The sequence below is a fragment of the Nerophis lumbriciformis genome, linkage group LG17 (genome assembly GCF_033978685.3).
Source record: "Nerophis lumbriciformis linkage group LG17, RoL_Nlum_v2.1, whole genome shotgun sequence".
NCBI lineage: Eukaryota > Metazoa > Chordata > Actinopteri > Syngnathiformes > Syngnathidae > Nerophis > Nerophis lumbriciformis.
In genome coordinates, this window is record NC_084564.2 from 10,968,641 (window position 1) to 10,980,586 (window position 11,946).

Consider the following 11,946-nt stretch of genomic DNA (forward strand, 5'->3'; position numbering starts at 1 on the left):
TCCCAAAGGTGCCGTTTACTAAAGTGTTCGCCAATGTTGCAACACAGGAGGACACAACACACACACACACACGAACTTTCAGTGAACCCCACCATCCCCAACTGAGCTACCATGGAAACACACGACATGGAGGTGACAATGAAGATGACGTAGAATAGAATAATAACTAATATATATATATATATATATATATATATATATATATATATATATATATATATATATATATATATATATATATATATATATATATATATATATATATATATATATATATATATATATATATATATATACACATACATACATATATATACACATACATATATATATACACATATATATACATACATACATACACACATGTGTATATATATATATATACACACTTATACATGTATATATATATATGTATGTATGTATGTATGTATGTATGTATGTATGTATGTATATATATATATACACACATTATATATATATATATGTACACATTATATATATATATATATATATATATATATATATATATATATATACATACATACACACACACACACACACACACACACACACACACACACAAACACACACACACACACACATATATACATATATATACACTACATACACATATGTGTGTGTGTATATATGTATATTAGGGCTGTCAAAGTAAACGTGATAACTCGTTAACTATAACTTTCAATAACGGCACAATTTGTTTTTGATGGCCGATTAACGCACACGCGTCCTTTTTGACCCCCGGACCGTGCTGTAGCGGGGGAGGGGTGACTCGGCCGCAGTTCACTTGCTACTGATGAGCCACAAGCGAGCAGAAATGGACAAAAGAAAGTCTACCTTGTGAAAATATCAGGTTCAAAGCCATGACAAGTCGTTCTCCCGACAAGAAAAGTACTATTTTTCGCCGTGAGAAGAGGCGACATCAAACGCCTGCTGCGCGTGTCGTTCTAGAGGTGAGTGGTGCTTCACTTCCGTGTTCAGATTACGGTTAAAGTGGAACATTATCACAATTTCAGAAGGGTTAAAACCATTAAAAATCAGTTCCCAGTGGCTTATTTTATTTTTCGAAGTTTTTTAAACATTTTTACCCATCACGCAATATCCCTAAAAAAGCTTCAAAGTGCCTGATTTTAACCATCGTTAAAATCCAGCGTCCATTTTCCTGTGACGTCACATAGTGAAGCCAATACAAACAAACATGGCGCATAGAACAGCAAGGTATAGCGACATTAGCTCGGATTCAGACTCGGATTTCAGCGGCTTAAGCGATTCAACAGATTACGCATTTATTGAAACGGATGGTTGTAGTGTGGAGGCAGGTAGCGAAAACGAAATTGAAGAAGAAACTGAAGCTATTGAGCCATATCGGTTTGAACCGTATGCAAGCGAAACCGACGAAAACGACACGACAGCTAGCAACACGGGAGAAACCGAGGACGAATTCGGCGATCGCCTTCTAACCAACGATTGGTATGTGTTTGTTTGGCATTAAAGGAATCTAACAACTATGAACTAGGTTTACAGCATATGAAATACATTTGGCAACAACATGCACTTTGAGAGTGCAGACAGCCCAATTTTCATCAATTAATATATTCTGTAGACATACCCTCATCCGCACTCTTTTCCTGAAAGCTGATCTGTCCAGTTTTGGAGTTGATGTCAGCAGGCCAGGGAAGCTAGGGTCGATATTCTTCTCTTGATCATCTTCGGTGGCATAAGGGACGGTGTGAGCCAAGACATCCAGGGGGTTTAGCTCGCTCGTCTGCGGGAACAAACTGCCGCCATTGCTTGCCGTGCTACCGAGGGCCTTTGTCCCTGAATTGCTCACACACTCCGGCAGATTCAATGGGGGTCTGGCGGCAGATTTCTTTGACTTTATCGTTGGAAATGCATCTGCTTTGAGTGTCGCAGGATATCCACACATTCTTGCCATCTCTGTCGTAGCATAGCTTTCGTCGGTAAAGTGTGCGGAACAAACGTCCAATTTCTTGCCACTTTCGCATCTTTGGGCCACTGGTGCAACTTGTGTTCGTGTTGTTACACCCTCCGACAACACACCGACGAGGCATGATGTCTCCAAGATACGGAAAACAGTCGAAAAAAACGGAAAATAACAGAGCTGATTTGACTCGGTGTTTGAGAAAATGGCGGATTGCTTCCCGATGTGACGTCACGTTGTGACGTCATCACTCCGAGAGCGAATATTAGAAAGGCGTTTAATTCGTCAAAATTCACCCATTTAGAGTTCGGAAATCGGTTAAAAAAATATATGGTCTTTTTCCTGCAACATCAAGGTATATATTGACGCTTACATAGGTCTGGTGATAATGTTCCCTTTTAAGGTGCGGTGACCCATACTTGCCAACCCTCCCAAATTTTCCGGGAGACTCCCGAAATTCAGCGCCTCTCCCGAAAACCTCCCGGGACAAATATTCTCCCGAAAATCTCCCGATTTTCAGCCGGAGCTGGAAGCCACGCCCCCTCCAGCTCCATGCGGACCTGAGTGAGGACAGCCTTTTTTCATGACGGGAGGACAACAGGGTGACAAGAACTAAATCATCCAGACTAGAGATACATTGTATTATTATGTTTATTTTACCTAAAAATAAATATATATTAATAAAAAAAATTTAAAAAACTAAATACATTTTTACTATATTTTGCTAAAAACATCAAAATTAATTGTATTTTTATTTTTTCGTGACTCATTACATCCAGCCATAGAATTATACATTAAAATAAACATATTTGAAATAATTGCTTTTAAATTATCATAACAATTTATTTAAAATGACCATATTTAATTATTAAAATAATTGCTTGTTTATCAACAACTTTAGCATTTTATTCATTACATTTTGAAACCCTCAGTGTCATGTCGGTGTAATCATGTTTTGTTTTAGTCATGTTTTGTTTAGTTATTGGACTCTTTAGTTTCTGGCTTTTCACTCCCTGGTCTTGTTTCCATAGTTACCCATTAGTTTCACGTTTGGACTCATTGTGCACTCTTGTTTGTCACCATAGCAACCCATTAGTTTTCACCTGTCACGTCACGCACCTGTTTCACGTTTTGAGTCACGCACCTGTTTTCACTAATCATGTCTGTAGTATTTAAGTTAATTGTTTTCAGTTTGTCGTGCTGGTGACATCCCGCATTCATACCCCTGTCACACTCTGTGTACCTCTGCGTACTTCATGCCCTGTCCAAGTAAGTTTTTTCGATTCATGCCACAGTTAGCGACTTTTGTTCATGTCCTTAGTTTTTTGCCCACGTGCAAGTATTGGTTTCATTTGTCAAGTTTGTACTTCCGCCTTGTGCGCGCCTTTAGTTTGTTCTTTTTGTTATAGTAAAATTAAATATGTCTTCACCTTCACGCCATTTCTGGTCCAAATATTCATTTGCACCCATACTTGCCAACCCTCCCGAATTTTCCGGGAGACTCCCGAAATTCAGCGCCTCTCCCGAAAACCTCCCGGGACAAATATTCTCCCGAAAATCTCCCGATTTTCAGCCGGAGCTGGAGGCCACGCCCCCTCCAGCTCCATGCGGACCTGAGTGAGGACAGCCTTTTTTCACGACGGGAGGACAACAGGGTGACAAGAACTAAATCATCCAGACAAGAGATAAATTGTATTATTATGTTTATCTTACCTAAAAATAAATATATTTATTAATTAAATAAATAAATAAATAAATACATTTTTACTATATTTTGCTAAAAACATCAAAATTAATTGTATTTTTATTTGTATTTTTTCTGACACCTTATTACATCCAGGTATTAGAATTATACATTAAAATAAACATATTTGAAATAATTAATTTTAAATTATCATAATAATTCATTTAAAATGACCATATTTATTTATTAAAATAATTGCTTGTTTATCAACAACTTTAGCATTTTATTCATTACATTTTGAAGCTCTCAAAAGCCAAGTTATGTTGTATTCTTTAAGATTTATTTATGCAACTTTGAAGTATCTATTATCTAAACACAGTTTTGTTTGCATATTTTCAGGATGTAGAGATATATATATATATATATATATATATATATATATATGAAATACTTGACTTGGTGAATTCTAGCTGTCAATATACTCCTCCCCTCTTAACCACGCCCCCAACCACGCCCTGCCCCACCCCCGACCACGCCCCCACCCCCCACCTCCCTAAATCGGAGGTCTCAAGGTTGGCAAGTATGTTTGCACCACGGGAGAACAAACCACGCCACAGTCCAAGTCCTGACACTCAGAAGCCAAGTTATGTTATATTCCTTAATATTTATTTATGCAAGTTTGAGGTATCAATTATCTAAACACAGTTTGTTTGCATATTTTCAGGATGTAGATATCTATATTATATATATATATATGTATATATATATATATATTATATATGTGTATGAAATACTTGACTTGGGGAATTCTAGCTGTCAGTATACTCCTCCCCTCTTAACCACGCCCCGACTACACCCCCACCTCCCGAAATCGGAGGTCTCAAGGTTGGCAAGTATGGGTGACCACATACACACACACATACATATACACACATACATACATACGTGGATCCAATTTAACCGCGGCATGACTGCGCTTGTCATTTTCCGTAATGCCCTAAAAAATGACCAGCATTTACGGCAAGAACATGCCGTGACCGCCCTTGTCTTTGTACTTGTTAATGGACTAGGGATGTAACGGTAAACGGTATAATGATAAAAGTCGGTAAAATTCCCGACGGTTAGTAATACCGTTTAATTCTTTAACTATCGAAAAACCGTCATTTATTAATGCATCCTATTAATGCATTGCTCACTTCCTAAAAAGGCACCAACGCACCAGTTTGTGTTTGCACTGGCGGAAAACACATCGACCTCGCTCTTGAGAAGTTGCCCTCCTAGTAAACGGACAACATCTGAAGTCTGGACGGATTTTGGATTGGTAAAGCACGCTGAAGGTAAAATAATTGAAGACAGTCGGCCCATCACCAGAAAATGCAGGGGAAAAGGGAAAAGGGAAAAGTCCCCGTGAAGGGAGGCAACACTTCACACATGTGGAGCCAATTTGGGAAGGAGCAGTCACAACTCCACGTGGAGTGCAAGGTACGTCCACTTGGAGCTGAATGCATGATGGAAAGTGTTGGAAAATGAAATTGTCATCAAACCTTCTTATAGTCACACTTATGTGTTACATAAAGTTACTTTTTATTGGGCGCTATCGGTGAGAGCATGGAGTAAAAATGTACAAACCCCGTTTCCATATGAGTTGGGAAATTGTGTTAGATGTAAATATAAACGGAATACAATGATTTGCAAATCCTTTTCAACCCATATTCAGTTGAATATGCTACAAAGACAACATATTTGATGTTCAAATGTTTTTTGCAAATAATCATTAACTTTAGAATTTGATGCCAGCAACACGTGACAAAGAAGTTGGGAAAGGTGGCAATAAATACTGATAAAGTTGAAGAATTTATTAGAACTTATTTGGAACATCCCACAGGTGAACAGGCAAATTGGGAACAGGTGGGTGCCATGATTGGGTATAAAAGTAGATTCCATGGAATGCTCAGTCATTCACAAACAAGGATGGGGCGAGGGTCACCACTTTGTCAACAAATGCGTGAGCAAATTGTTGAACAGTTTAAGAAAAACCTTTCTCAACCAGCTATTGCAAGGAATTTAGGGATTTCACCATCTACGGTCCGTAATATCATCAAAGGGTTCAGAGAATCTGGAGAAATCACTGCACGTTAGCAGCTAAGCCCGTGACCTTCGATCCCTCAGGCTGTAGTGCATCAACAAGCGACATCAGTGTGTAAAGGATATCACCACATGGGCTCAGGAACACTTCAGAAACCCACTGTCAGTAACTACAGTCGGTCGCTACATCTGTAAGTGCAAGTTAAAACTCTCCTATGAAAGGCGAAAACCGTTTATCAACAACACCCAGAAACGCCGTCGGCTTCGCTGGGCCTGAGCTCATCTAAGATGGACTGATACAAAGTGGAAAAGTGTTCTGTGGTCTGACGAGTCCACATTTCGAATTGTTTTTGGAAACTGTGGACCAAAGAGGAAAAGAACCATCCGGATTGTTATAGGCGCAAAGTTGAAAAGCCAGCATGTGTGATGGTATGGGGGGTGTATTAGTGCCCAAGACATGGGTAACTTACACATCTGTGAAGGCGCCATTAATGCTGAAAGGTACATACAGGTTTTGGAGCAATCCAAGCAACGTTACCATGGACGCCCCTGCTTATTTCAGCAAGACAATGCCAAGTAACGTGTTACATCAACGTGGCTTCATAGTAAAAGAGTGCGGGTACTAGACTGGCCTGCCTGTAGTCCAGACCTGTCTCCCATTGAAAATGTGTGGCACATTATGAAGCCTAAAATAGCACAACAGAGACCCCCGGACTGTTGAACAACTTAAGCTGTACATCAAGCAAGAATGGGAAAGAATTCCACCTGAGGAGCTTCAAAAATGTGTCTCCTCAGTTCCCAAACGTTTACTGAGTGTTGTTAAAAGGAAAGGCCATGTAACACAGTGGTGAACATGCCTTTTCCCAACTACTTTGGCACGTGTTGCAGCCATGAAATTCTAACTTAATTATTTGCAAAAAAAAATAAAGTTTATGAGTTTGAGTTTGTAGTGCATTCAACTGAATATGGGTTGAAAAGGATTTGCAAATCATTGTATTCCGTTTATATTTACATCTAACACAATTTCCCAACTCGTATGGAAACGGGGTTTGTACTTCTATTTTGTGCTGTTCATGACCGCTGCTACTTTACCTTACTTTTAAAACTCAGTGTTACAAACTAATCCTAGCAGAAACATTGCAACATGTTTTGTTTGTACAACCTTAGCATTAAGGGTGTGTGTCAGTCAGATGATTATAATAATAATAATAATTAGCCTCTATTGAGTATAATAATACATTTGCTTTTCCCTTATTTGCAGAGTGGGCGTGCAGCGGGAACGTTGGATGCCATAGTTACAGTCATACTTGCCAACCCTCACAAATTTTCTGGGAGACTCCCGAATTTCAGTGCCTCTCCCGAAAATCTCCCGGGACAACCATTCTCCCGAATTTCTCCCGATTTCCAGCCGGACTTAAGGCACGCCCCCTCCAGGTCCGTGCGGACCTGAGTGAAGACAGCCTGTCGTCACGTCCGCTTTTCCTTCATATAAACAGCGTGCCGGCCCAGTCACGCTATAACATCTACGGCTTTTGGAGAGTGCACAACTGCACACACAACAAGAAGGAGACGAAGCAGAAGAACGAAGAAGAAACAAGTCATGGCGACAACGAGTGACAGAGAATAGAACCAGGATGGACAATTCAACCCTAAACTCACTCCTTTCCTGCAAATTAAATTTCACAGATGCTGCCCATACCTATGCTCCTTCAAAGGCTGTGCTACTGGCTGCAAAGCATTGCACTTTCAAATACAACAATGAGTAGATGAGTGTTATGTGTGTGTAAATAAATGATCACTGAAATTCAAGTATTTCTTATATACCGGTATATATATATATATATATATATATATATATATATATATATATATATATATATATATATATATATATATATATATATATATTCTTTGCTCTACTTTTCTAAATAAAGGGAACCACAAAAAAATTAATTATTGGCTTTATTTTAACAAAAAATCTTAGGGTACATTAAACATATGTTTCTTATTGCAAGTTTGTCCTTAAATAAAATAGTGAACAAACTAGACAACTTGTCTTTTAGTAGTAAGTAAACAAACGAAGGCTCCTAATTTAGTCTGCTGACATATGCAGTGACATATTGTGTCATTTATATTCTATTATTTTGTCAACATTATTAAGGACAAGTGGTAGAAAATGAATTATTAATCTACTTGTTCATTTACTGTTAATATATGCTTACTTTCTCTTTTAACATGTTCTATCTACACTTCTGTTAAAATGTAATAATCACATATTCTTCTGTTGTTTGGATACTTTACATTAGTTTTGGATGATACCACAAATTCGGGTATCAATCCGATACCAAGTAGTTACAGGATCATACGTTGGTCATATTCAAAGTCCTCATGTGTCCAGGGACATATTTCCTGAATTTATAAACATAATTTAATTTTTTTTTTAAACGAAAGAAGATGTACTTTTCAGAGGCAGTATAGTACCGAATATAATTCATTAGTATTGCGGTACTATACTAATACCGGTATACCGTACAACCCTAATTATATTATATATATATATATATATATATATATATATATATATATATATATATATATATATATATATATATACACACACACACACACACACACACACACACACACACATACATATATATATATATATAGTTACCTTTTAAAATGACTGGTGTAAATTATTAAATATTATTGTTCATTCATATTGTACATTATATATATTAAATATGCTACAATTAATTAATATACGCTAATCTACCTGAACAAAACCTCCTAGCTATGTGTTAAAGGTGACAAAGCACATTATGGTAATATTTACCGTAATAACTATTGTATATTAATAATAAATTTGATTTGTTGTTACCATTTTAATTTGACCATTCTAATTTTCCTAAGGGAACTCTCCTGAAGGAATCAATAAAATACTATCTATCTATCTTGAGGGTCAATAAAAAAAACTACTAAAATATGTATCACATACTTCTGTATTCTGTTAAATATTCATGATGTTGTCGTTTGTTTACATCTGCCCAAAAGACTTTGCTCTTTGGGCAGATAATGATAATGATGATAATCTAATGATTTTATGTACAAAGTGCGGCCCAGTGGGCCCATTTGTGGCCCGCAGCTCATTTTTGAACGGCCTGCGACACATTCTAAAAATACTATTACTAAAAAAAACATAAGCGGTGGAATAAAAGAGAAAACAGGTGAAATGTAACGAGAAAAAGTTGCAATGTTGACTCTAATAACACAAACCTGCCATGAAAGTTAATTTTCGGGGTCTCTGTTGTGGTATTTTAGGCTTCATATTGTGCCATGCATTTTCAAATGGGAGACAGGTCTGGACTACAAGCAGGCCAGTCTAGTATCTGCATTCTTTTACTATGAAGCCATGCTGTTGTAACACGTGGCTTGGCATTGTCTTGCTGAAATAAGCAGGGGCGTCCATGGTAACGTTGCTTGGATGGCAACATATGTTGCTCCAAAACCTGTATGTACCTTTCAGCATTAATGGTGCCTTCACAGATGTGTAAGTTACCCATGCCTTGGGCACTAATACACCCCCATACCATCACACATGCTGGCTTTTAACTTTTCGCCTAAAACAATCCGGATGGTTCTTTTCCTCTTTGTTCCGGAGGACACGACGTCCACAATTTCCAAAAACAATTTGAAATGTGGACTCGTCAGACCACAGAACACTTTTCCACTTTGCATCAGTCCATCTTAGATGAGCTCAGGCCCAGCGAAGCCGACGGCGTTTCTGGGTGTTGTTGATAAATGGCTTTCGCTTTGCATAGGAGAGTTTTAACTTGCACTAACAGATGTAGCGACCAACTGTAGTTACTGACAGTGGGTTTCTGAAGTGTTTCTGAGCCCTTGTGGTGATATCCTTTACACACTGATGTCGCTTTTTGATGCAGTACCGCCTGAGGGATCCAAGGTCACGGGCATACAATGTTACGTGCAGTGATTTCTCCAGATTCTCTGAACCTTTTGATGATATTATAGACCGTAGATGGTGAAATCCCAAAATTCCTTGCAATAGCTGGTTGAGTAATGTTGTTCTTAAACTGTTCGACAATTTGCTCACGCATTTGTTGTCAAATTGGTGACCCTCGCCCCATCCTTGTTTGTGAATGACTGAGCATTTCATGGAAGCTGCTTTTATACCCAATCATGGCACCCACCTGTTCCCAATTAGTCCTGTGGGATGTTCCAAATAAGTGTTTGATGAGCATTCCTCAACTTTCTCAGGTCATTTTTGCCACTTGTGCCAGCTTTTTTGAAACATGTTGCAGGCATCAAATTCCAAATGAGCTAATATTTGCAAAAAATAAAGATTTCCAGTTAGAACTTTAACTATTCGTCTTTGCAGTCTATTCAATTAAATATAAGATGAAAAGGATTTGCAAATCATTGTATTCTCTTTTTATTTACCATTTACACAACGTGCCAACTTCACTGCTTTTGGGGTTTGTACTTTAAGCGTGTGTATGAAGGACTTTTAAGTTGTTTGAGGCAACATATGGTACTCCCGTTAGCTGCATCTTGCAAGCTTTTTTTTTTATCTTTAGAATCATTTATTAAAAAATAAAAAAAAATAAAAAAAATAAAAAGTGTTTTGTTCTCTCCACATGAGGGGCAAAATTCCCCCCTTTATTGTATTTTTTTTTTTTTTTTTTTACCTGTCATTGCTCAAAATATACTATCGGACATCTCTAATTGAAATATGTTGTATAGTCGAAGACTTATGGTAATTAGAAAACATGACTGCACATCATAATGGCAGCTACACTTTCCATCTTAAAGATCTAAATTAAATATTTGGGAATGTCCGGCGGGCCAGATTGAAATGCTTAACGGGCCGCATGTGGCCCCCGGGCCTTCATTTGCCAAGGTCTGCTTTATATTGATGGAGAGATCTGAGGTTGGTGTCGAGATGCAAGTGTTGAAAGTAAAAAATTAAATAAAAATAAAATCTTTTTAAACTTTTATTTAAACATTTGGTTAAAAAAAAAAAAATTAAATGTATTGCTTTTAAAATAGAAAAATATCACAGCATCTTTTGACTTTCCAGTGTGTGAAATTGTACTATTTGGTGTTGTTTTGTGTCTCTGGTGAAGGCGGGCGTCTTAAGACAGGACGCGGGAGACGGGAAACCCAAAGGCCTGACCCCGCCACAGTGCGTGTGAGCGCCAGCCTGAGGTGAGTGACAGTTGCAGGGCGTGCACAACGTCCACATCCTGGCAGCTTACTAAATAACACAAAGAGTGGACAAACCGGTCCGGAACATTTCCTCAACTCATCGTCTTCAAAGAGGTCAAACAGGAAGTGGACTCCTTCTGACGTCAGCCTGGCCGCCAATCGACAATCTCGTGACGGGGCAAAGGTCAAGCTAAGGGCATGGTGATTTGCGGCGCGCGTGACGGCATCGTGCTTTTTTTTTTTTTTTTTTTTTTTTTTTAAGTTGCAGTTGCTATGGCGACGCGTCCCCCGCGTGTCGTTCGGCGTTTTTGATGATCAATGACGTCATTGGCGTTGCCTTCCTGCACTTGTTCCCATCCCTCGGTGACGTCACGCGGAGCGGCGATTGATTGGGCGTGTTTGTGTGTGTGCGTGCGCACGCGTGTACTCACGGTGTTCCGGAGGTCCTGCAGCGCCACGCTCATCCTGGAGCTCCTTCGCCGAAAACAGAGCGCTACCGACGGCTGCCCCGCCGGTCCATCCTCCCGTGTTCCGGTGTGTGCGTCCTTCTTCTCCTTCCCCTTTCGCCTGGTCGTCTGTGGGAAGAGCACTGGCGAGTCCCTCCTCAGACCCGCCCAGCGTCAGACAGCCCCCTTCCTCTCACAAACAAACACACCCCGACACACTGGCTGACGTCATCGATGACGTCAGCCGCCCCCGCCCACCTCGCTATCCTTTGAGAGCGCGCTGGTTTTAGCCGACAGGCTGAGGTTGGAGATGGAGTGACATAAATACACGAGGAGTGGAACAAGGAATAAACAGCAAATTGACTGAGAAACAATGGGGGAGGAGGAAAGGGGGGCGGGGGGAGGTGTTTTTTAATAAATGCGTGTCACGTGACCCCTGGCGGTTCAGTAGGTGCGTGAGATGAGAGCTCCCCCTGCTGGATGCACACACTCACGCAGTGTTGGAAGAAAATCAATTCCAGGGGTCCCCAAATTACGGCCAG

The 11,946-nt window shown here is 39.3% G+C and overlaps 1 protein-coding gene across 1 annotated transcript in view; it reads right to left on the reverse strand.

Moving 5' to 3' along the window:
* Positions 1–11,606, reverse strand: part of ece2b (endothelin converting enzyme 2b) — a 44,621-nt gene extending 33,015 nt beyond the window's left edge. Inside the window, exon 1 of the mRNA XM_061972448.1 lies at positions 11,390–11,606. Coding sequence (XP_061828432.1) covers positions 11,390–11,422 — 33 coding nt within the window. The 5' untranslated portion in view covers positions 11,423–11,606. The remainder of the gene's footprint in view (positions 1–11,389) is intronic.
* Between the last annotated feature and the right edge of the window lie 340 nt (positions 11,607–11,946).